The 26,684-nt window shown below is 43.8% G+C and overlaps 2 protein-coding genes across 3 annotated transcripts in view; one reads left to right on the top strand and one right to left on the bottom strand.

Annotated features, from left to right (window-relative positions):
* The window catches only part of MARCH3 (membrane associated ring-CH-type finger 3), a 155,051-nt gene extending 153,597 nt beyond the window's left edge, over positions 1-1,454 (top strand). The window contains exon 5 of one of the 2 annotated variants that reach the window (XM_018050700.1): positions 515-1,454. In XM_018050700.1, the coding sequence (XP_017906189.1) occupies positions 515-673 (159 nt within the window). In that variant the 3' untranslated portion in view covers positions 674-1,454. The remainder of the gene's footprint in view (positions 1-514) is intronic. The other variant, XM_005682688.3, reaches the window with a different exon arrangement.
* Positions 20,630-26,684, bottom strand: part of LMNB1 (lamin B1) — a 54,509-nt gene continuing 48,454 nt past the window's right edge. The window contains exons 10-11 of the mRNA XM_005682690.3: positions 24,319-24,426; positions 20,630-21,442 (exon numbers count right to left, since the gene is read on the bottom strand). Coding sequence (XP_005682747.2) covers positions 21,401-21,442; positions 24,319-24,426 — 150 coding nt within the window. The 3' untranslated portion in view covers positions 20,630-21,400. The remainder of the gene's footprint in view (positions 21,443-24,318; positions 24,427-26,684) is intronic.

Here is a 26,684-nt window from a genome sequence, read left to right as displayed (position 1 = left end):
TATCACAGTATGAAGGGTGCCCTTCTTGTCATACTGTGCATGGGGTCCTTTGAGTTGTGCAGTGTCCAACCTACAGAAGGGTGTGTGAAGCCCTGGCATCCTTCTCATTTAACAGAGAGAAACTCGATGACCAAAAGTCCCACAGCTGCGTGAAGACTGGTGCTGTACCTGCTCTGCCCACAGCCCCCAACCAGCTCTCTTCTCCTTTGGGGTCCAAACCCCTACTCTGAAAATAAGTCCAGGCTCAGGAGGAACCTCATTTCCTATTATTACTGTGATTTGACCCAGTATGAAGAGGCACAAGGGGAGCCCTGCCCCTGAGTTCAGGGCATGAGTGCTGTTTGGTTGAACCTCAGACTCAGCACGCAACTACCTGCTAGAGCAGTTTTGCCCCAGGCTCTTGCCCAGCTGTACTGATGTTTGGAACTGTTTTAAATGGCACATAGGTTGTTTGAATTGATAACCAGCTTCCGTTACCTGAAACCTTCTCTTGTTTTTCCTCTCCCAACCCCAGGTGTCATTTAGGTACCACTGTCGATTGTACAACGAATGGCGTCGGACCAATCAGAGGGTGATTCTCCTCATTCCAAAGTCTGTCAACATCCCTTCCAACCAGCAGTCCCTGCTGGGCCTCCACTCTGTCAAGAGGAACTCAAAGGAGACAATTGTTTGATGTTTGTGTGTTTTTGGGTGGTTGATTTGTTGTTTGGGGTTTGGAAGTTTCTGCACTGGGGCCATGCACTGAGCCACTCCCAAACCCTTCCTCAAGCCTGTGGGTCGAAGAACATCCAGAGCCATGTAATCACATCGCCCTGACCAATGGACTCCGCCCGAAGAAAGAGAATGCTCTTTGACTTCAAATCATGGATGCTGCAATCATATGATATTTGCTAAGCTGCCAAACATGTTTATTTAGCAGATATGGAATTTTCTGAACACCTCTTTCACATGTGAGGAAGGTTGTCCTGCTAAGGATGCAATTCAATTCTTCCTTTTTTATTACTATTTCAAATATAAATATATATATATATATTAAACTTAGATGATAATCAAAATTGAAAAGCCGATGTTAAAACTGGTTTCCTGGTGTGAATGGGTTTTGTTTGGGTTCATTGGTTTGTTTCCCAGTTTTTACTGTAGATTCTTTGGGGTAATTTGATAGCTTGAGTGGTCTTTTCCATCTCTTCCAAGTCCCTTCCTCAAGGGGACAGCATAACTGCAGGACAAGTCATATTTGAAGGATGTTTTATACTAAAATCCATTTAATTATTCAGTTTTTAAAGAAAAAAAAAAGGCGTGACAACTCTCCCCACAGTGAACTGTTTATTTAAACTTCAGTAAGGAGAAAAACAATTTATGGTGAGAAGCACGCTCCTTTCAACTTGTTTGGTACTGACAGCTGATAGAAGCTATTTTCTAATAATAAATACCCAGTGTGTGAAAGACAAACCCCACTGATGGCTATACTATTTTTTGTTTAATCATAAAACCTGTGAGGCTTCCCAAAGTAGATATGAAAAAGGAAAGATAAAAAGAAAGGAAAGCAAAAAGGTTGGTGTTCTTACTCCCATTTCACTTAGTGCGGGTCTTAATTCTGCATTCACAATGAATTGGAGGATCATTAGACATTTCTAGGAACTCTGGACCTGTTTTGCATATCAATTAGCACTCCCATTGCTCTGCTGAATTTCTAGCTTGACAGGTAGATGTAGCAAAAAAATAAAAAAGCCTGTCCGAGCAGTCTTAAGACCCCTTTGTCTGATTTCTGAAAAAGAGCCCCATGCAGTGCCTCCCCCAGCCATGAGCCAGTGCTGTCACAGGCTGAAATAGGCTTCCTCGAAGGAGCCCCTCTTTTATCCATCACAGTGTAAAAGGTCTAGACTTTCCCTGCATTTGGGTGTCCACTGAAGCCAGGGAGCAGACCTGGGTCTGGGGAAAGGCACTTACCCACGGTGGCACTCGGGCTCCCGTCCGCTCACTCACCCACATGCCCTGAAGAGAAGGTGGAGCCCAGCCTTGGAGAAATGCTTAAAATATGGATTTCTAGAACATGACCCACATTGTGACTATCACCTCGGCGTCTGCCTTGTGCTCCTCCAGGAGGTGCAAAAGAACAGGCAGTGAGGAGGGTAACAATTTTGTCTGCAGAATGATCGAGCCAGGCAGGTGTCGCCTTTGTCTGCCAAGCCCTCCGTTCACAGACAGCTCCCTGCGCTGTCTGGGGAGGGAAACAGCTGTACTGCTTTCCGCTGCAAAACTCAGATGTGTTTTATGGCTTGTGATAATAGATTTCCTCCCCACCACGCTTCACTTCGACACTTCAATTCCAGTAATATACATCTCAGCCCTTCTGTTTACTCGGCCCTGCTCACCCCCTTGGGCTGTCATGAGCTGCACCACCATCAGCCGTTTCTTAATTGACCTTTTTAAAATGCTGGACACCACTGGCTTCACGCAGCTGTCACACATTAAATTTCCAGAGCCAAGAGTCCAACTTGGTAGCTTGCAAATTGCATCCCTGTACCATCGTTGACAAACGACGTCCACCCAGCCTGGGTCCCCGGGCTGTGAGGTGAACCAGTGACACCTCTCAACTGAGTGGCACAAATACTCCTGAGAGGAACTTGTCCTGTCTGTGTTTTCCATGAATTAAGGGAGAAGCAGCAGATTCCCAGGATCATTTCCTGTTGAGGTTGACTGCAGAAAATCCCTACTGTCTTGATTCATGAGATATAATGAAGCCAAAGAGCAAAGGCAGACAGGTTCCAGCAGCTTGCTGGGGCTTCCAGACCGGGAAAGGTTGGCAAGGTGGTACTGTGCCTGGGCCACGCCCCTTCCCTATATGGGCATCTCCACCCAAGAAATTAAATAGAGTTCATGTGTGAGGAGTGGGCTGTACGTGGGATGGTGGCCAGGACACCTTACCAGCTGAGAGAAGCATCAGTGCCTCCCTACCCAGCCTCCGCCTATGAGACACTGATCTCCCTCAGCACCAGGGCACATCTGGGATTCTGAAAGCTCTTGGAAGACACTTCATCCTCTCTTGGCCCTTTAACCCGGAGGTCGTTCAAGGCAGGAGAGTCCAGGGAACTGCAGCCATAAGCACAAGACACCAGCCAAGAAGACAGAGGCCATGGGAGCTTTGGTCCAGGCTCTGCATCTGTCACCAAGCCACACTGCATCTTCTAAAGCTGAGTGTACTCCTGACTGGCATGAAGGCGCTGTCTGGGTTACCAGTGGCCTGGCCAGCCTTGTATTACACTCTCTCTCTCTGCTTCTTTCTTTTTGAAACAGGAAAAGGCACAGGCGGGTAAAGGATCCTGCTGGCTCATTGCTTCCCTGCTCTGACCCCTTACACAGTCCTCTCTCAGCGCCCCTTGCTGTATCCTCTCCTTGAGAATCTTAGAGATAAATGTGTGTCACAGCAGCGATGCCAGAGGGAAAGGAAAGCAGAACAAGTCCAGGGCACTCTCGCTGTCCCCATATGTTGTCACCAGCGTGCTGCTGCTGCATCTCCTCTGGGGAAGGACAGGATCACAGAGCGTGCACCCAAATCCTCCAGCTCCTCAGAGCACTGAGCAGGAGCTCAGATGAAACCCAACTAAGGAGACATAAGTAGCTTGACTTAGAAGTTGCCTGTAATTGTCTTTCATGTACAGGTCTCCCTCCCTGGACCCCCAGCGCCGTGGTGGCCACTTGCACATGGCTGGGCCAGTAACTCATCTGAGGATGCTGAAAAGCCAAAGAATACGTGAATGGGCAGCCCAGCTACCTGCACTGGGGCCCCAGCCAGCTGGAGACTCCCTCCCCTTGGATTTCTCTTGGCCCCACCTGGGTCTGCCTAGTCCCAGAGCTCCATGCAGCTCACAGAAAGGCCTGGTGTGCACGAAACCTCTGTCTTCATCCTGTCCTCCCAGGAAGAGTCCCAGGCTGGAAGACCCTAAGGAGGAAGGGAAGGAAATAGGCACATGTCCCCCCTCCACTTTCATCCAGTGTCTTCCCAGAAGCTCCTGGCAGACCAGCCGTAGGGTGGGCAGAGCTCAGGCTGGAACAGATTTGCAGGTTATGATTCTGAAGCCTTAAGAATGGCTTAAGGGGGATGGGAAGTGAGCCAGCGGATGGGGACAGGGTCTAGGATTATTTTAAGTTGAGATGTTGGGACCAGGACAGACCTGGCTGGACACCATCCCTCCCAGCCAAGCACATGCAGGATCTCGCAGGCTGCCAGCCAGAGGCTTCATGCCACGAAGGCTGCAGTCATGAGAAATCAGCTCTAGATAATGATAACCCAGGAAATTGCAGACCCTGTCCAAAATGTGTCATTTCTATTATGTCCCACAATCTACCTTTTCTGACTTTATGAAAGGTTTTGTGTCGAGAAGCTGGCTTTGGGCCACTCTGCCTTTCCCTCACTATTGAGTTGCCCTGGGGTGAGCCTGACTCTTTGCTTCTCGGTGGGACAGAGCGGGAGAGGACCAGCTATGAGTCTGTCACCCTGGGTTTGCAGTGTACCAGCAGTGGGTTGTGGCCAAGGGTTCCCCCTTATGTAGGCCTCAGTTTCTGCATCTATAAAATGGGGATAACACCTACCTCTGGAGAAGGCAATGGCACCCCACTCCAGTACTCTTGCCTGGAAAATCCCATGGATGGAGGAGCCTGGAAGGCTGCAGTCATGCAGTCGCTAAGAGTCAGACATGACTGAACGACTTCCCTTTCACTTTTCACTTTCATGCCTTGGAGAAGGAAATGGCAACCCACTCCAGTGTTCTTGCCTGGAGAATCCCAGGGATGGGGGAGCCTGGTGGGCTGCCGTCTGTGGGGTCGCACAGAGTCGGACACGACTGAAGCGACTTAGCAGCAGCAGCAGCAGACAGTCCTTATAGGACTTTGAAAGTGCCCAGTAGGCAGCTCATGGATGAGCATCAGCACCCTTCCTTCACCTTCCTTTTATTTGCTGTTGCTAACGTCAGGCTGATTGCCTGGGTTTTAACAACTTTGATCAATGATTTGAAGAACCATAAAGAGTTTTAAATCCTTTTCAGAAAGACGAGGGATTAAAAAAAAAAATGACGAGGGATTAATTTTAAATAATCAACACATATTTATCCAGCACACTGTGCTTGGGAGTATAAAGAACTGTGAGAGATGCTCCTGGAGGTTGAAACGACTGACTTGATTGAGATCTCTGAATCACACGTGGATTTCAATTAACTTGGCATTTCCTGATACTGGAGCCTATGGCTAATTAAGAATTCATCACAGATGAAAAATGTGCCAGTTCTGGATCTCACGCTACAGAGGAAAACAAATATAGTCCATCAGTTGTCTGCGTTCCCAGAAATGAGGGACTCATGAGTCACTGAGCTCATATAGCTAGTGCCTTCTTAGAGGTTCTGAATTCCATGCACAAAGACAGCAAAAGGAGATGGCTCAGGAAGTTTTACTTCCTTTTGAAAAATTCTTTTTTTCTTTTTTGGATACACTTTGCACCTACGGGGCCATAGTTACCCATCAAGGAAATGAATAGATGGACCTATAAGAGGTTTTATTTTATCTCATTTGTGGGCATCAGGTACAAAGAATTGAGTTATTCATATATTTTAGTCCATGACACAGTTTCTGTCACCATGAGCCAATATGGGTCCCTATTCTATTTTATTCCACAAATGTGTACAGTGTCAAGCACTTCCCACAAGCCATGCACTGTTCAGCACTTTGAAAATTACCTTTTAATCCTTACAACAACCTCATCCATTGTTACCTAACAAACAACCCTCTAATTTAGTGATCTCAGCCTCATGAGTTTCGTACTATGGGTCATCTTATTTACATTTCAGAAGTCCTCTTTCTAAAATCACAAAGATAGTCTCCCACACTTTCTCCCTTTATCTTCATGGTTTTATGGATCACCTTTAGGTGTTCCATTGATCTAGAGTTCCTCTGTGTTTGACGTAAGGATCCAACTTTATCTCCCTAAGGTAGGTCATTTGCCATCACCATCTTCTAAACAGTCTCCCTGTCTTCATTTACCTGTGGTGTCACCTGAATGGTGTATCCTCTTCCATATAAACATTATCTGGTGTTGCATACTCAGTTTACAACTTTAACCCTTTTGTCTTGTTCCCTTGTTACCTCATGTTTTTCTTACTAATGGCTTCATAATGTGCTTTATTATCTAGAGGAAATAGCAGTTCCTCCCCAGTCCCCCACCAACTTCACTCTGTTTTTCAAAACTGACTTGGTTACTTGGGAACAGGCTTTTTATTCTTGTGTATACATTTAAGAATAATTTTGTTAAGTCATTTTAAAAGTCTTGATGGACTTGTGATCGGAATTGCAGTGAATTTACACAACAATTTCATGAAAATTACAGTCTTTACAAATCTTTAGTTTTTAGCCAATCTCATATGATAATCGTAACATAACACCATTTATTCAGCCATTCTTTCCATCCTGAAAATAGAGCTCTAAATGTCAGTAAATTCTTGTGCGTCCTGTGTTAAATTTCTCAATAGTTTACAGTTGTGTTGCTATGGTACAATAAGTGACGTCTGATTTTCTATTCTAATTTCTCACTGGTTAGTGCTGGTGTAAAGGAATGCTTGTTAACCTCTCGCTTGCACCTTTGCTGACTCCTGCATTTGTTCTCAGTTTGTGGATCCCCTTCCAAGCCATCTCTCTCCTGTCCTAGTGGGTGGCCAGGCCCTTCCTGGAGCCCTGGCTTGCTGCAGGGGACAGGGCACAGGAAGAAAGCCCATAACCTTGGCCCTGGTACCCCAGCCCCACCCAGCCACTTTACCTCCGCTTCATATACTGGGGATCTGGGCTAGATCTCACCTCACTGCTGAAGTCTGGGGTCCCTTTTTTATTCTAAAATCCTGAGTAACCTCAGCTGGTTTCCTGGCTCTTGGGGGCCCTGGGTTTACAAAAAGTGATGAAGTGCTTGGCAGGAAAAGATCTGTGCCATGTGGGCCACTCCTGTATGAAAAGCGAATGACCGCCTACTCCCCCTCCCCACTCCATCCCCTCCTGGTTCACAGCAAGAAGGTAGCTGTGACTTTCAACCCAGCTGCAAATAATTAATACTTAGGAGACATATGAATGCATTTTATTCTCAGATAAAGCTTAAAGCCTTGTTGATGTTAAGATTTTTTTAAAGTCAATCTGAAGATTTGTAGGAGAAAATGCCTAGGAGTGACCAGGGGGCTGACTGTGCAGAACACCCATCACAGACCTATTAATACATGGAGGCCCTTCGAGGCCAGGAGGCAGTGAGCAAGCCTGTGATGGTGGGTGGCCCCACAGCAGGCGAGAGGCATCATACAGCAACTAGAACTGTTTTCCTGCCCCTTAAACAGGAAGCTCAGACTGGCTTTGGAGAAATTTGCAAATAAGTTTTCTAACATATAAATATACTCCTACAGAGCTTGAAAATGTCACTGGCTTTTCTCTGTCATGTACCTTTCTTCTTACTGTCCCTGCTGAGTAAATGCAGGGCCAACTATATCTGATGCCTCCAGCTTAGCAGCTGAGGGTACCAGGCAGTTTGGTGACATCCATAGGACACTGGCTCAGAGCTTACCCTCTGCAAGACCTCTCAGCAGCAAGGGGCTACCAGCACCCTGGCCCCAGACCACAGAAAAAGATGAAGAAAGAGTCTATGGGCAGTGATCTAAGACTCTGTCGTCTGGGTACCACTGGATCTCTTCTGCAGTCTGTGAGGGCACAGGACCCAGGCTTCATGGACATCTCACCACAAAGTTAGCAATCCTGAGTTAGGTCTGTGTGTGCAACAACCTGTCCGAGGGCACGTATGCACCACTCTGGAAGGGGTGGGGCAGCCTGGCTGGTCTTACAGAACAATAGCTGCTCTGCCCTCAGCAACCTTTAAAGCACAGAGGACTGGAGAATCCTCAGCCTGACCATCTCCTCTCAGAAGCCTGTGCTCACGGAAGGGCTAGAAAAGACTGAATGCTTGTGGGTATATCTAATTCATCCCAGGAGGAGGGCTGGGAATCACACTCAGGCAGGGTCTGCAAAATCATACTCCATTTAAGGGAGCTCAGGTGGGGTTTGTTTTGTTTAATGAACCTGGTGGACAATGCAGTGGCTGTCGGTCACGCCCCTGCACACCACGTGGGTCTCCTCTGTGTATAGAGATCTCTTACAAGCTCATTTATGCAAAGCCTTCAAAAACTGGCCATAACTGGTTGTGGTTTCTACATGCTGTTTTCCTACTAAGACGAATCAGGTCTTCTCAGAGAAATGTCTGAGTCTAGGTCAGAGACAGGGAAAGTGTAAGATGAAGATGGAGCACCTTGTCATACCAGAAGGCAAGGGGGACTCCTGTGGTCATGTCCAGAGGACAGAGGATAAAACCCAAACAGGCTCCCACCAGCCTAAGGTGAAACAGTATGAGCAGCACAGAGAATCAGATTGCACTGAATTGTTACACATCAGTTATGTTAAAAGTCACAAGTTTATAATGATGCTAAAAAAAAAAACCACCTCACTGGCCACTCTCCACCTTTGGAGAGTGCTAAAGAACTGAACCATTATTCCGATAATGGCTTTTTTAAAAAATGTCTTGTGTGCTCTGTACCTTGGGGTATAATTGATGAAGGAAAGTTCTTTAGAGAAGACTTGCACCTTAAAAATGTAGAAATAATGACAGAATCTAAATGAAATCATCGATGTGCCTAATGATCATTAGCAGGTGCCAAAACCATTAGCTGATGGGGCACTTTATGAGAGAAGTCAGACCCTCATCACCCAGACTCACAGATGGATCTTTACATCATGAGAAGGAGAAAATCTGACGCTGGGTACCTCCTGATGTGATGAGGTAGGAACTGGGAAATACTCCTGCAAAAAACTGAACCTGCGTGTGATCAAGCACTGCTGGCTATTAGTTTACAGCAGTGAGGGGGATCGATAGTTCATTAAACGACACTGACATTTAACAGCAAACACCATCACTATTGACACTTGCAGGTGGGTAATTCATTCAGACTTGAGAAACTGATATCAACAAATACAAGATGTGGACCTTGTTTGGATCCTGATTCAGACAACCCCTACATTTTTTAAATTATGAGACTATCAGGGAACTTTGAACAGTGGATATTTGATCGTATTAAGGAATTGTTTTAAGTATGGTTACAGAATGATCGGAGAAGGAAATGGCAACCGACTCCAGTACTCTTGCCTGGAGAATTCCATGGACTGAGGAGCCTGGTGGGCTACAGTCCATGGAGTTGCAAGGAGTCGGACACGACTCAGGGACTTCACGACTACTACAGAATGATGGTTATGTTTATAAATATAAGCATAAACCCTTGTCTCTGTGTCAGCCAAAAAGTTCATTCGAGTTTTTCCACACTACATTCTGAAGGATTTATGGAGAAGTTGTGCAATATCTGAGATTCCACTGGGTAGCAGAGCAGAGTACACGCCTATAAAAGACACAAGACTGACCGGAAGCAGATCATTATTGAAACTGAGTACATGGGGTTCATTACACTATTCTCTCCACTTCTATACAGGTTTAAAACTTTTCCATTGTAAAAAAATTATTTAAAAAAAGAAACAAAAAGTAGGGCACAGCTGCCTGACACAGACTCTCTAACAGGCCTCCCCACTCTGCCGGGAACAGGGAGCTGAGGGAGAGAGGGCTGAAGCCAGTGCCGCAGGAGGGAGAGGCTTCGCAAGAACACAGAAACCAAGGCGGGGCCTGAATCAGAGGCTTTAGGGTCAAGCCTGGTCATTTTTCTTAGCGCTGTTACACAAGACAAGACCAACTGCTTCGTGGTTTGACCTATCCCCACCCGGGACAAGGAGGATGTGCCTAGTGGGTCTCAGGGTACAACAGAGACTTGCCACCCAAACGGCAAGATGAGGAGAAAGCTTTGTCAATCAAACCCTCTTTGGGTCCAAAATGAGTTAACAACACCTAGACCAATAATCAAAAATGGGGTTCTTCTCCTAGAGAAGAACTCACTTAACAATTTAAAAGTAATTGTGAACCAGAAAGTACACACTCCCATAGACCCACACATGCATGCAAGGTGCACATTAAAAACCCCCCATCATACAGAGAAAGACAAATATCCTATGATATCGCTTCTTTGTGGCATCTAACAACAACAACAAAATTGTTCCAATGAACTTATTTACAAAACAGAAATAGTCACAGATGTAGAAAACAAACTTACAGTTACCAAGGGGGAAGGCAGGGGATAAACTGGGAGATTGGGATTGACATATACACACGACTATATACAAAATAGGTAACTTATTAATAAGGGCCTACTTTTTAGCACAGGAATTCTACTCAATAATTTCTAATGACCTATATGGGGAAAGAACCTAAAAAAGAGTGGATATATGTGTCAACTGAATCACTTTGCCGTACACCTGAAACTAACATAACATTGCAAATCAGCTATACTCCAAATAAATGAACAAACACCCTGGAGAATTCCTTCATGGTCCAGCAGTTAAAACTCCATGTTGCCATCACAGAGGGCATGGGTTCAATCCCTGGTCAAGGAAGTGAGATCCCACACGCCTTGAGGCACAACGAAAAATAAATTAATAAAAATAAAAACAGAATTCCTTAAAAAAAAAAACACTCTATCACACACACAGCATTAAGAGAATCTTGGGACAGGCCAACTCTTTTTGCTGTCAGTATCAGAGTGTCTCAGGGTGACATTGTCTGAAACCCCTCCTTCTTCCCCACCCACACTCCTGAATTCAGCACCACTCAGGAAAGAAGTACCTGGAACAGGGTGATCAGAGGAGGAAAAAGAATGAGCCAGAAGGTGTAAGAAGCAAAAGTGGACCCTGCAAAGAAGACACGGGAAAGAAGTGGCCGTAAGCCCTGCCCAGGTCAGGGGGTGAGAGGAGGGGAGGACACTTCCCTACCCACAACTTCCCGGCAGCTCTTCCATAATAGCCTTCAGATGGGGACAGTTGCTGTATAAGTCAGTTAATGGGGAGTAGACAAGCTCACGGAGAAGCAATGGCACCCCACTCCAGTACTCTTGCCTGGAAAATCCCATGGATGGAGGAGCCTGGTGGGCTGCAGTCCATGCGGTCGCGAAGAGTCAGACACGACTGAGCGACTTCACTTTCCCTTTTCACTTTCATGCATTGGAGAAGGAAATGGCAACCCACTCCAGTGTTCTCGCCTGGAGAATCCCAGGGACGGGGGAGCCTGGTGGGCTGCCGTCTATGGGGTTGCACAGAGTCAGACATGACTGAAGCACTTTAGCAGCAGCAGCAGCAGCAGCAGACAAGCTCAAGTTTCTTGCTCCTCCCCTCTCTCCCCGGAATTGAACAAGCCTCCTCAAACAACAACCTTCCAGAATCCTGTCGGTTTCCTCACTTTCCCCTGAGACAGAATGCATGAGCCGCTCACTTGTTCCCCACTTATAACAATCCAGAGTCATTCACAGGTCAGCTCACACATCCTGAGTCTGTTGATAATAAAACACTGAAAAAAAAAAGTTGCTACAGAATAGTACAGCACCCTGTGATACACCATCACAGGGATAAGCTCATTACTGTAACTTAGCATTCATGAGCCAAGGATGACAAAAGCACCCCAACTGCCTTCCTCTATTTCATAATTCAGTGTTTCCCAACCTTCATCATGCAGTTTGGGAAAGAGTTGCCAAATACCCATAGTTACTCCTTCCAGCAAACGAGGCAGGGAGGCAGGGCTCAGTCCCTCTGGTTTGTCCCCTGCAGCTTTAGCATCCCAGGGAGGCTCTGCCTGGCCACGCAGCCGTCCCCTCTCCCAGCTGAAGGCTGGAATTATTTATTTAAATGAAAATTTGAAATCAACCTAGAGCCACCAGATTGAAGACAAGAAGAATCCTGCCCTGGATCAAACACAGACAAGTCAGTGCACCAGCATTCACGTGCAGACAGCTCAGCTTCAGCTGTGTGCAGGCCCCAGGCCCGGAGAGTACTCGGAGAAGGGTGGCCAACTGGCAGCAGCTGAAAGGCTTCCTCAGAGATGGGGTCTCAGTGGAGAACTGGGGAATGATTGCCAAACACGCTCCAGAAATCCTCTCCGTTTCTCATTTGAACCCTGAGCACAGAGGCACCTTGACATTTTTGGTAATCTCTGACAGGCTGGCCACGTTGGCACGTTTACCCCTGTTGTTTAAAACCAGAGTTCACAAGCGCCTCCTTCCTGCCTCCTCTTATGGGAGACCATAACATAACTGCCCTGGTCTCTTACAGGAGACCTACTGTGTGGGGTGCCTTCCTTTTAGAAGCATGCTTACTAGAGCTGTGGTTTTCCACCTTTGTGTGATTATCTGATTGAGGCCCACACTGAGCTGTGAAGCTCCTTCAGGGTCAGGACAAGATTATCTTTTACTCAGCATTGTACTGAGTATTTGTCAGCGCTAGAACACAGGAGGGCACTTGGTAAATGCTGAATAAATCTTTGATGAAATTTGTATTTACTCACAAAGTGAATAAAATGTGGCACTTACAGTAATCTCAATGGTTTTCCTTGTTTAGCCATTCAGTCGACAAGCGTTAGCTCTAACCAACAGCGTCTGCACTGGTAGACTCGTGTGTACTAAGAACAACAAACAACCTACCTTTCAAAACCAGAGTCTCACCTTACTTCCCAATTTTCCTCATCAAAAATTTCGAAGTAGTCATTAGCTTTAAATTCCCATGTATTTATTTAGACCTACCATATTTGTATGATCGTTCTACGTGTTCTAATATAATTCTACCATCAGAAGTCTAGTAGAATTTTTTTTTTTTTAGTCTCAATTGACAGATAAGGAAACTGAGCAACAGAAATGTCAGAATCATACCATTAAGGGACAGCAACAATGTCACTAACACTGCTCCTATCCAGGGTTTCCCATTCACAGAGCTAAGTTCAAAGACAGAAACAATGCTGTTTTTCCTTCTATATATAGCCTGGCTTGTGGAGGACTATCCATGTGGGAAAGTACAAATTTGGGACATAACCCATGACTACACTTGGAATGTTTTAAAGAATAGTTAGTTCTCTATGATTAAAAAAAAAAAACAAAAAACCTCCTTTGTAATCAGAGCTGAATCATAGTTCCAGTAATTCCTGTCATTCCCAGTCCCTTACTGCCTGCAAACATGTGGGGAATATGTGACCATTCTCTAGGCCACTTTGAACCACTCCCAGATTGGACACTCACATTTTGCTTCACTGAGGCCCAGCCTTCACTGAGGCCTCTTTTAAGTCCTCCAACAACTCTGCTTAGCTTACCTGATGCTGACCCCACAGGAGACTTTAAACCAGAACAATTAATCAGCTTCCTGATATCAGGGAAGATGCATCCTAAAACACAGCCAGCTCAGGAAAGGGCAGTCCACCCAGGCTGCGGCTTGCCATCTCATCCTACAGGGTAGAATGCAGTGCAGAGTGAGGCAGACGGAATGAGCACAAGCTCGAGCTCGGGAAAGAAAGCAGAATCCCTCACTGGCTCCTGACTAAGACGCATCAGCTAATCTACACGAAAGCATTTCCTAACCTGCAGCATGCAAATAATATTCATTATATTTGCCATTAATGTAAAGAACATCAGAAACACCAGAGACTTAAAACAGGGCTTAGGGGGCCACCTGACAGTTGGGATTATCCCCATTCGTTGTTGCCAGGGAGCAGCACCGTTGCCACTGGTATACTAGCTACGTACATTATTTTCCGACAGCTGCCTGGGACAGCGGAATAGGCAGAGCTATCAAAGATGGTGGCCTGGGGATTGTTCTGGCAGTCCAGTGTTTAGGTTGCCATGCTTCCACTGCAGGAGTCCAGGTTCAGTCCCTGATCAGGGAATTAGGATCCCACAAACCGCAGGATCAAAAGGAAAAAAAAATAAAAATGTGGCCTGGGCAGTCAGACTGAGTTCCCAAGAAAACCACTGAATCTCTCATCTTGATATTCCAGGTGCTTGCTAGGCAATGCCCAGCAAAGCTAAATCGCCAGTGAATGGTTATTGAAGGAATGAATGAATAAATGACTTAACCTCTGGGCAAGTTGGGGCTTCCCAGGTGGGAACAGACCACCAGTGAATAGACCACCAGTGGTCAAACCCATGTCAGTGCAGGGTTCCATTCCTGGGTCAGGAAGATCCCCTGGAGGAAGGCATGGCAAGCCACTCCAGTACTCTTGCCTGAGAAATCCCATGAACAGAGGAGCCTGGAGGGTTATAACCCATGGGATCACAGAGTTGGACCAACTGAGCATGCACACATGCTGGGCAAGTTTCCCATCTTCAAACAAGGGTAACATCACTTGCCCAGAGTGGCACTGTGAGCTTTAAGTGAGTCAACATTGGCTGTGACGCCCCTGAGCAGGCTGCCTGGCCGTGTGAGCATCCAACAAACACCTGATCCTTTTGCTTTCTCCCTTCTTCCTCCTCATGGCTCCTTCCTTCTCCTTTATGAGACTGAAACTATTCCATGAGTCAGCGTGAGACCGGCGTGGTACTCTGCGCTCCCCACAGCGTCAGAGCAGCACTCCATGCCCAGGACACTGCCCTCGCCCGTTCTCCCTGGTTGGGTTCCCAAAGTTCTGCAGGTACCTGACACAACGAAGGCCCTGCCTGAGCTTCCTATAGGAATTTCTGCTAAGAGGCACCCTGAGTCACCCAAAGTCATCCCCGCTCTGATGCCCAAATCCTTCATTCTCCACAAAAGTTCCTCTCCCACATGGATGAACACAACCACCAGTCCTAGTGACCCCACGGCTGCACCTCCCAGAGTTCAGCCCAGGCCCACTATTTCTTTCACAACACAGAAGTAGGCAACAGGCACTCAGGGAACGTTTCAGCTCGTTTTTCCAATGTTCAAACTTCCTAACATTTTTTTCTGTTAGCAGGACAAATACTGAAGAATAACGGGCATCTGGGGAAATGATTCAGAGGAAAATTCTGGCCCTTGAAAGAGCTTGGGTTTAGTCCTCTTGACACTGGAAGGCAGCATACCAAAGGAGTGGGGAGCTGGCGGCGAAGAGGAAGGCTGGGTCACCACCCCAGTTTCGGAAGAGAACAGACCAGCTGCCAGGGCCTAGGTCAAAAGGCAGTGCTTGCTAAAGCAGGGGGTGAGCTGGGAGACTGCCTGGCTCACATATACAGAAAGGAGGGGAAAAGAGAAGGATGAAGGGAGCGAGTACCTGGGTCTCAGGGTTCAGAAAACAAGACAATGATCTAAGATTGCCACTAAGATCACTCTTGGCCACTAAGCTAGGAAACCCATTTCTGCCACAGTGAGACCTGCTGTCTTGAGACGTGTCCCGCCGGTGTGGTCACACAATGGACACTTAGCTTACACTCATGGCTAATTTGTCATGGCTATGGAAATACCCAAACTTATTTAATAGACCAAATCAGACTGTCTGAAAATAGTTCCCCAGATGGAGTCACAAAGCACGGAAGAAAAACAAAGACTAGGGAAGGTATCAGACACTGTTACAGTTGAATGGGGGAACTGCCCTAGGCCGGATGTGTAGAAAAAATCAGAAGGCTGGCAGATGCTAGTGGCAAAGAGGATTAGGGCACATGAGTCACAGGTCAAGTGGGTCATGAAAGAAGGCTTAAAAGGCAGGTGAGGATTCTATCTTAAACCAAAGAAGTCAACAGCACTATTTAAGAAAATGGCATACAAAATGCAGAGAATTATTAAAGTACATGGGCTGGGGTACTCATGTAATTAATCCACCTGAATATGTGTTTTATTACTGTAAGTAACCAAGCTACTGAACAGGCTGTCTCCTTAAACTGAGAGGTGCATTTTGTCTCTTGAGAAACATCAGCAGAAGACAGGATTTACTGTGCTGTTAAAGAGAAGGAAAAATTCGTATGGTGGAAGTGAGGGTAGCAGGTGGGGAGTGAGGTGACTCCCTGCTGTCGATGCATGTCTCCAGGGTAAACTGGCTCCCGGGGGACCTCAGTGATTGTCCTCTGCCTGCACTCTGATCTTCAAAACAGCAAAGCAGCATTGGCTCCCAGTCCTGCTCCATCAGTTTACTATTCTTCCCATTCAACACGTTAGTCAAGCTCCTTCCCTCCAACTTCAAATATGACCTCTGTGAGCTTTACATGTATTCTGCCTCTTTTCCTCATTCCCATCAACTTGATTCTGAATGCCCTTTTAGTAAGGAAGACAAAAACATCGAAGGCTAAACCCTACCTTTTTCGGTGCCTTTTTTCGGTAGGGAGGAATGGAGTCAGTCTCAAGTTCAGAATTCTGGGTTTTGCCAGGTAAGTATCATGGAAATTCCAGAACTCTGCTTCAGGGGTCGAAAGTTTGATCTTCATCATTCTCCTCTGGTGGCACCCCATAAAATCATATCCATGTTGCTCCTTCATGCAGTGGAACTAAGAAGATCTGTGCTTTGTTGAGAAGCCAGTGATCCAGAAGCAAGGATTAAAGAATCTTTTCAATTTCTCACTTTGGTTTAAACATGTGGCCAGAAAAGAAGAGGCATTCAAATAAATTTCTCGGCAATTTACAATTCGGTAAAAGGGATGATGGGTAAGAAACTAAAACTCAAAAGAACATGATTTAGCATAACTGTATCTCTTCAAAATATACACACATACAAATAAAGTGCATTTATTTGTATGTATGTATGTATGATGGTGGAAAGAAATGATCAAGATGACCCCTTCTTTCCACTATAAAACTGATAACAGAACTATTTTTTGTTTTAATATAGGGCCAAGCCTAAAAAAACAAGAAATGTCCAAGTATAAGGGAACAAAGAACTCGATCTGAAGAACCCTCAAGGACTAGAGACTCAGACAGGAAACATGTCTTTAAGTCCATTTAAGGAAGAGGGCCTGCTGCACAAAGCACATAGCTGTGCCGTGCAGCCCTCAACATAGACGACCAGAACACCACCTGCCAGCCCAGAGCAAGAACCACCTCCTGCTGAGGCTGGGGGACCACATGTGGAAGTCACCTGTGAGAAACAGAGAACACCCCGCAGCAGCGTCCTGGTGCATCTTCACTACCACAAGGGGAGAAAGCAGCAATGAAGGTCCAAACCACTATACCATCTCATCACCAAGGAGACACAAGGGAAACTTCCAAACTATTCTGTAGCAAAACGCTGGGACAGGGACCCACTCACAAAATAAACAGACCTTGCTAAAGATAAGTTCGTAATCCTAAAAACCCCAAGAGGAAATAAATCACCATTCATTTTTCGGTAGCTGAAGGAAAAAAAAATGAGCTCTGCCAAGAACTCAAGAATATAGAGACTTTAAAATAAGTATGATTAAAATGACCTTTTCAAAGGAAGAAAACTATAGTTTTTAAAAAAACTGAATAAGGAACAGGCAAATATGAAAAAATATCATCAAACACAATTTCAGAAATGAAAAGTATAGTTGAGGAAACTAGAAACTACAAGTGGGATAAACAGATTAGACAAGGCTGTGAACATAATTAGTGAGGCATATACTAAGTTACTGAGACTACAGCACAAAAAAACCCTAAAACCTGGAAAAGGATAGGTTCAGTGTAAGCCTGAAAGAAATCCCCAAAGAGAAGAACAGCAAAAGGGGATGAGCTGATACTCAACGAAATATGAGCATCCAGAATTTTCTTGGCCAAAAACCCTGAGCTGAGAGGAAAATAAATCTGTATCTAAACATAGTAGTGAAACCAGACCACTGAAGACAAGATGAAAGGGGGAAATTCCACACTCGTTATGAAACAGTTCAATCACGCAGCCCTAACCTCCACTGATGGAGAAGGCGATGGCACCCCACTCCAGTACTCTTGCCTGGAAAATCCCATGGGCGGAGGAGCCTGGTAGGCTGCAGTCCATGGGATTGCGAAGAGTCGGACACGACTGAGCAACTTCACTTTCACGTTTCACTTTCATGCATTGGAGAAGGAAATGGCAACCCACTCCAGTGTTCTTGTCTAGAGAATCCCAGGGCCAGTGGAGCCTGGTGGGCTGCTGTCTATGGGGTCGCACAGAGTTGGACACGACTGAGGCGACTAGCAGCAGCAGCAGCAGCAACGTCCACTGATGGCAAGACGCATCTACTACACACAGAGGCAGCCTCTGAGTCTCTGTCCCCACGATGCTCTGTGGGAACAGCCGTAGGTGCAGCTCACGTTCAGAAAATTTCTCTTTGGTATCAAGTCTGTCAGCTTAAACAGACTCTAAAGTCTCCTGCCACATATTCAGTGGCACCCAACTATGTATTAACTGAGTCCTGGATTCTCAGTCTAAATTTCACGAGTATATATAATACTCCTCTGTATTAAAACTGCCCTTCTTAATGCCTATTAAAGTGATTTCTAGAACCTAATTCATCCAGCAGTAGAATACCTAGATTGGATCCTGATGACGAGAACCCCATCTTGTGGCAACACTTTTCACAACCAAGTTGGGCCACACACAGCACTGCCATTCTCATTCTGAAGACAAATCTGTGCGGAAAAGTTACCATTTTATCTGCTTCACCAGACAGGATTTCTAACCCAGCATTTATCTTGTGTCTGTGACAGCACCAGAGTACGCAGTAAATCTGCAGAGCACAGAAATTCTGAGACTTCGTGAGCTATTTTCAAGTGTAAGCTGCTAATCTTTGCACAGCTTACTGCAGGAATATTTTAAGAGAAAGGCAAACACTGACTCTGGATTAGCTTCTGAATTGTTATCATTGGCTCAGTCTAGGGAAAATTTGGATATTCTACTTTCTACAAGACGAACTCACTGAGCGAAAGCAATCACAAGATAAAAATCCCCCAAATGCACAACAAATGACACCCTAGTTATCACCATATAGAACTACCTCACACAGCACACACCTCCCTGCATTTTCTATCATTCATACCATATTTTAATCAGTGTTGTTCAGGCACTCTCTTTTCGACCTCTTTGAAGTACTCCAGTCTTCCCTGTCCTTCACCATCTCCCGGAGCTTGCTCAACTCATGTCCATTGAGTTGGTGATACCATCCAACCGTCTCATTCTCTGTAGACCCCTTCTCCTCCTGCCTTAAATCTTTCTTAGCATCAGGGTCTTTCCCAATGAGTCAGCTCTTCACATCAGGTGGCCAAAGTATTGGAGCTTCAGTTCAGCATCAGTCCTTCCAATGAATATTCAGGGTTGATTTCCTTAAAGATTGACTGATTTGATCTCCACGCAGTCTAAGGGACTCTCAAGAGTCTTCCCCAACACCACAGTTCAAAAGCATCAATTCTTAGGCACTCAGCCTTCTTTATGGTCCAACTCTCATATACATAAATGACTACTGGAAAAATCATAGCTTTGCCTAGATGGACCTTTGTCAGCAAAGTAATGTCTCTGCTTTTTAATATGCTATCTAGGTTTGTCATAGCTCTTCTAAGGAGCAAGCATCTTTTAATTTCATGGCTGAGTCACCATCCACAGTGATTTCCGAGCACAAGAAATTAAAGTCTTTCACTGTTTCCATTGTTTCCCCATCTATTTGTCATGAATTGATGGAACCGGATGCCATGATCTTCATTTTTTGAATGTTGAATTTTAAGCCACCCTTTTCACTCTCCTCTTTGACCTTCATCAAGAGGTTCTTTAGTTCCTGTTTGCTTTCTGCAATAAGGGTGGTGTGTCATCTGTGTATCTAAGGTTATTGATATTTCTCCCAGCAATCTTGATTCCAGCTTGTGATTCCTCCAGCCTGGCATTTTGCATGATGTACTCTGCATATAAGTTTAATAAATAGAGTGACAATATACAGCCTTGATGTACTCCTTTCCCAATTTTGAACCAGTCTGTTGTTCCACATTCAGTTCTAACTGTTGCTTCTTGACCTGCATACGGGTTTCTCAGGAGGCAGGTAAGGTGGTCTGATATTTCCATCTCTTTAAGAATTTTCCAGTTTGTTGTGATCCACACAGTCAAAGGCTTTAGCATAGTCAACGAAGCAGATATATTTCTAGAATTCTCCAGCTTTTTCTACGATCCAATGGATGTTGGCAATTTGATCTCTGATTCCCGTTTTTTCTAAATCCAGCTTAAACATCTGGAAGTTCTTGGTTCATGTACTGTTGAAGCCTAGATTGGAGGATTTTGAGTATTCCCTTGCTAGCATGTGAAATGACTGCAATTGTGTGATATTTTGAACATTCTTTGGCATTACCCTTCTTTGGGATTGGAATGAAAACTGACCTTTTCCAGTCCTGTGGCCACTGCTGAGTATTTCTTCCATATTTTAAGACAGTAAAACTAGATTCTAGAAATATTATCTCCATCTTTTTCCTTTAAAAGGAATATCTTTCCCAATTTCTCCGACAGTCCCTACGTTCCTACAAGGCTTTCTTAAAGAGATTTTAAAAGGTCTTACTGTTAATAAGCTAAAAAATGTAAACGATAACTGGGCTCCAAAAAAACTAGCTATTATTTTTATTATAAGTGATATTATTGACAGCAGGGTACTGAAAACAGGGGAGACCCCAGAAGAGTCTGTGTGATTATCTTCCCATTGTCAGAGCCTTAAAGAAAAACCTAGTTCCAACAAGAAGCCAAATTATTTTTATCGAGAGTACAACTGAAACAATTTTCTCCCCTCAAAATGTTTTTAAAGTTAAAACAGACAGCAGATTAATATTAAAACAGCCTTTTATTGTTAATGTCACGTAAGAAATTTAAGCAAGTTACACTATCTTAAAAAACACAACTAATGCGTTTTAGAAGAAACCCTTCCCTTCCCTCTCCTCCCCCTCCCCCCATTCCCCTTGCGAATTAAGAATCTAAGAGAAGAAGTAACCATAAAACAAAGTTTTGTGGAATCCTTCATCCAGAGTGCTTACATGATGATTAGGTTATATTGCCTTCTTACAAAATTTCTCTTTTCTAGTTAAAAAAAATTTTTGTAGCCTTGATTGTTTATTACAAAAAAATTCAGTACAAAAGTTTGATATATTGAAAAATGCCTTTCCCCTCCCTCACAGCACCGTTATATATACCAGAGGATAATCAAGAGCAGATTGCTAATCTAGATGGAGCAATCTTCAAATTAAACCCAGACACACAGTGGTTTATTTACCCTCCCCCTCTGCCTCCTAAGAACTTAAAAAAAAAAAAAACCACACATACAAAAAAAAAAATGTCAAAAAATTTGAGGGACCCTTTCCAAACAGTACAGTTAATTCAGTGTCAATAATTCACATCTTGCAACAAAGTGTATGGATATGATTTCTTTTATAAAACTTTCAGTGTCAAAAAAGGAAATTAAGGCCATCAGATTCGCAGCTTAAAAATTCACATAAAGGAATATAAAAATATTCTGTGCTTCTGAGAAGGCTCTGCACTGCATGTAGGTAAGGATTACCATACTTCTTTATTCTGAGGAAGACAGTTGACTTGAGAAGTTTACATAATTGCACAGCTTCTGTTGGAACCTCTTGGGGCTCCCTGATGAGGAAAACAGAAAGAAAACTCTTAGCGCTAAGACAACGGATCACAGCATTTTAAAATAAGGAAGAGATACTACAAATTCATTATCACTTACCTCCAAATGGACCTTTATTATTTACTACTTCTCACCCTTTCTAACCTTCTCTTATGGACTGCCCCCTAAGATAATGAAACAAACTCCAAAACACTGATTCTCAACTCTAGTTGCATGTACAAATCCTGAGGAGCTTTAAAAAAAAAAGAGCTGATCTAGGCCTCTAGATTAAATGAGAAATTCCCACTTACCTGGGGAAGAGTTATCTATTTATAAGTCATTTTAAAGTTCCCTAAGTAGTTCTAATATGCAGCTGAAGCTGAAAACCACTGTTCAATAGCATCTTTTTGTAACTTAGTAAACAAGAAATCAGTGGACAGGATTTCTGAACACAGAGAATATGGCTGGCTGGATCCTCAGCTTTCATATCCTGAAGCATCTGCACTGGGTTGATCTTCAAATGAGAAGTCAAAAAGGCTCCATCTACCCATTTCTTTCTCACTCACTAATCCCTTAAAATCTCACATGACTGTGACTCACCACTTCACTAAACAGAAACTGGTTTCTTGACAGTCAAACAAAAAGACTTCAAATCAACTCAAAAGGCCACTGGACTCTTTCTCTAATGTGAAGTCAAAAGAGCTGATCCGTCTTTCCATCTTCCTTCTTTTGAACCTCGATATCACTATTTCTTCTGATCACAGAAGCTAAAAAACCTTGCACATCTTTGATTTCTTTTTCCTTCTTGCCCTCAAGTTCAGTCACTATGCCTTAATGAATCTCTATTTGCACAGTCCCTCAGTGTGTCTGTAGTCTCCCTCTGATACTGTCTCAAATTCTCCTTTGCTCCAAAGTATGCATAAACTACTTCCTTAGGCATTCCTAACTATGTCAATTTAACACCAACCTTCCCACTTCGTTTCTCTCACGCACACACAACCTACAACAAATCTGGATGGACAGATATACCTGGTGCTCAAGTAGACATATCCCCTGTGATGAATTAAAAATCCTCATAAATTCACTGCCATTCCTCTCATTATGAGATACCCAGGATTTACCGCCCCCTCCACCCCCGCCCCAGAACTGGAGCTGGCCTATGACTTACTTTGACTAAGAGAATATGGGCTTTTAAGAAATCTAGTGCTCTCTGTTTTTACTTTGTTGGAAACCAGCTGCCATGCTCATGTTGTAAAGAAGGCTGGGTTAAGCCACCAAATGATGAGAAACTGCATGGAAAGAGACATGAAGAGCATTCCAGCCCCAGCCAAGCTTCCAGCTGAATGCAACTGCATGACTCACTTCACTCTCCATTGTGTGAATCAAAAAAATGCCCAGTTAAGCCCAGTCATAGGAATTAAGAAATCACTGTTTTAACCCACTGAGTTAAGGTGGTTTCTCAGTGTAGCAACAACAGATAATCTAAACACCCATAGAACACCAGTGTGTGTGTGTTAGTCACTCAGTCGTGTCTGACTCTTTCTGACCCCATTGACTGTAACTCATCAGGTTCCTCCGTCCAAGGAATTCTCCAGGCAAGAATACTGGAATGGGTTGCCACTCCCTTCTCCAGAAGAGCTTCCCGAGCCAGGTATCACACCCGGATCTCCTACATTTCGGGGTAGAGTCTTTACTGTCTGAGTCACCAGGGAAGCCCAGAACACCACTGTCTGACTTTTAATACTCAAATAACTGCCTATCCTTCAAAATACTGGACAGAACCTATTTTCCAGAGATCTTCTCAACTGTTCTGGTAGCTTAAAGAGCCTTCTCCAGCATTTGACCTGCTGTAACTCAAGCTCTGAACCCCTAGTCTCTTATATTATTCTACTACCAGTCATTATAATGCTTCCCATAAGGGCAGGAAATGAATGTCGTGTCTGTTTCTTGTTTAAGCCAAGTTTAAAATACCTGTTCTTAACGCATTACTCACCAGAAATGTATTAATACTATATATACACCTTAGTTCCACAACCTCCAGACCCCCAGGGCAATAATGTGCTAAATATTCCTCCAAAATGTATGAGGAAGTATCCAGGCCAAAAATCCATCCTACCGTAGCCTACCTCAAGTGGTTCTCACTTTAGAGAGCGAGCTCCTAACTCCTGACTCTGGAGGCTGAATACATAAGAGGGTGTTTATTTGGAGCAGGACTGGGGCTAATTAAGGCAAATGAACAGATTTATAAATCTAGAGACATGGTGATGAAGTCTTATAAGGATAAGAGTAGGAATTTTGATTAATGATCAGACTTGAACAGCTTGAGAATATAAACTGAAGGCTTATTACTTATTAATAATTCTAATTTAACAAATTAAAATCAAATTTGGAGTTCCTTTATTTCAAGGGCTCTCCAAAGTCCAAGCATCAGCTAAAATCTAGCTTGCAATTAAATGATTAAAAACTTAAGACAGCAAGACTTTTGCTTCACATTGAAATTGAATATTACTCTTTTTTAAAGTTTATATGTAGATACCTACTTTAACTTAGTCATCTAAACTCAAAGAACCCTTCAATAAATAATTCTGAGCATGCATTCCAATCCATATATACTTATGTGGCATACATGTCCTACATACATTATAAAACAAAAGACAAAACTGAAATTCAATATGAGAAATAATTTTTTAAAAAGAAGTGCTAACATTTTCTTCCAGTACTCAAACGTACTGTATCTTGAATATCCCCTCAGGAAAAACAAACCCCACTTGGTAGATCACTGATTTGGTCCATCAAGTAATAGGGGAAAAGGAAAAAAAAATCAAGCCCCACTATTGGTTTTTGGTCTTCATGTAACTATGTTAATAAAATTCAAAAAGAACTATATTGAAGTTAATACCTGCTGGTGGAAAAGTTCCTCCTCAACAGCCACTTCGGCTGCTTCTTCCTCCTCCTCTTCCTCTTCAGGTATGGTTGTTTTGAAGACTGTACTTCTCTGAGCAACCTCCTAAACAAGAGTTTGATTTTAAGTTAAAACACTATACTCAAAACCACAAAGTCTGTGGGAGGACATCCCTTCTTTGCATCAATGTAAGAAACTGCATTCTTACATCAGGGACTTTTTTTTAAGTGCTTCATCAGTACTTCAACTACTAAACAGGAATTTTTGCATAATTAGTAGCAGTTCTTAGATCTTCAATATTTCTTGCAGGAAAGCTACTGGGATCCAATTTGAAACACCCACTGAGAAGTTTCCACTGCTTTTTATCCCATTCTGTTACTAAGAATTCTGTAAATGACTTGGCACACTGAATTCTTTATAATACTCAACATGAATTCAGCTTAAAGATCGTGGTTCCTAGCAAAGAGAGGGTACTAAATAAATGCTGAATAAAATGAAGTCAGAGGCCAACTGCTGTGCTCTCAGGGATCCTGGTAGCAAGAAGACCTCCTGAGACTGAAAAGGACAAGCTTTCATCGCTTCAGCAACTAGTTCCTCTTAAAAGAAATGGAATAAGACACAGGAACAGTATTTATTCATAACACGCTAGTGAAGCCCAACGTACTCTGCACAAAAACTCATCTGTCATTCACTGGTCTAACAGAAAGTAGGCGCAAATACAGAGGACTTTCCTGTAGAGAATGCCGACTTGCACAAATGCAGCAGTGTTTCTGTTTGAGCACAAGGCTAACCTGATGATCTAGCAGCAAGAAAATGTGTCCTAGAGTGCTACAGAGCTTCTAATTTTACTCTGTACTGTGTCTTAAGGCCACTCAAGAAAGGTAAGTCCAGACGAAGATGCTAACATCATGTGAGTAAAAGCTTATCTGAAACTTAAACATGGCCCAACTAGTTTAAACTGGCAAAGGAAGAAAATCAGAGAACAGTGTCAGAAACATGAGACTTCAATTTAAAGTATATCCATGGATATCGTTTATAAATGAAGCTGAGGTAGCACAGTAATGTTTTGTATAGACTTTTGATTTTTGCTGCATGGCCAAGGAAGATGGACCATTTTGATTCTCAATTAGCCAGAAACTTCTATTCTGTGAGATCAGTCTGTGTCAGATTGCTTAAACCAAACTAGTACTAGTAAAAAAGCATGTGCATCCTTAGATCAGTTACAGCTCTTTGAACTAAGATATACACTGAGGTATGGTGGCACACAAAACAGAAAGAAGACTGTCAAAAAGTTTTCAGAGCATCTAGCTTCCCTCAAGTCATCTTAAAATAAGAAAAGTCCAACAAAATCGGTTACAGAATTCTCAGACTTCCTGGTTGTCCATCAGTTGAGAATCTGCCTGCCAGGGCAGGGGACACAAGTTCAATCCCTTGTCTGGGAAGATTCCACAGGCCTTGGGGCAACTAAGCCCACACACCACCGCCGCTGAGTCTGCGCGCCCTAGAACCCGTGCTCTGCAACAAAAGGGGCCACTGCAATGCGGAGCCCATGCACCACAACTAGAGTAGCCCCTGCAAGCCGCAACTAGAGAAAACCCACGCGCAGCAATGAAGGCCCAACGCAGCTGGAAGGAAAGAAGGAAGGTTTGTTTTTTTTTTAAAAGATGGTTAGTGGGGAAAAAAAAAAAAAAAAGTGCTACAGAATTCTCACATTTCAGCTTCTAGCAGCTCATGACAAGGTACACATCCCATATGGAAACACTGGCTCTTAGAGCTTGTGATAGAACACCAGACTATGAGCCTCAAATGAGAAGCTTAGCAAATAGCAATTTGCCCAACTTCATTAATTATGAATTACTTCAGCATAACTGCCTTTAATTTAAGCCTGCTGTTAAGCACTTTTCATTTGACAACATTTAAAAACCAATTAATCTAATACAGAAAGCCTGTATGGAATATAAGTGAGCTAAATGTCTACAGATTTAAATTAAAAAATAATAAAACAAATTCAGAATCAAAACTTGTTGGGAGGTTTAGGCCCAAAAAGGTATTAAAGATAAATGTCTTTACCAAAAAAATTCCTCTTAGAAGGACACCAAACCATACCAGTGATCTGGAAGGCACACATAGACGGTTTGCTTCTCTATCAACATGTCATGGGTCTGTCCAGGTAAAGCCCTGGGTACATACAGGTACACCATCTACCCAGCAGTGAAGCAGGGCTAGCTCACATGCTGTCTCTCCGGCTCTGCACTCAGTCACGCCAGGTGGCTGGCCTGGAATCACCAGTGGGAGTACTTACACCACAGAAATCAGCGATTACCACAAATAAAGGTGGTTTTTATTGATGAAGGAGCTGACTG

This window comes from Capra hircus, chromosome 7 (assembly GCF_001704415.2).
Source record: "Capra hircus breed San Clemente chromosome 7, ASM170441v1, whole genome shotgun sequence".
Lineage (NCBI taxonomy): Eukaryota > Metazoa > Chordata > Mammalia > Artiodactyla > Bovidae > Capra > Capra hircus.
Note: the sequence above shows the minus strand (reverse complement) of the source record. Positions and strands in the feature narration are given on the sequence as shown.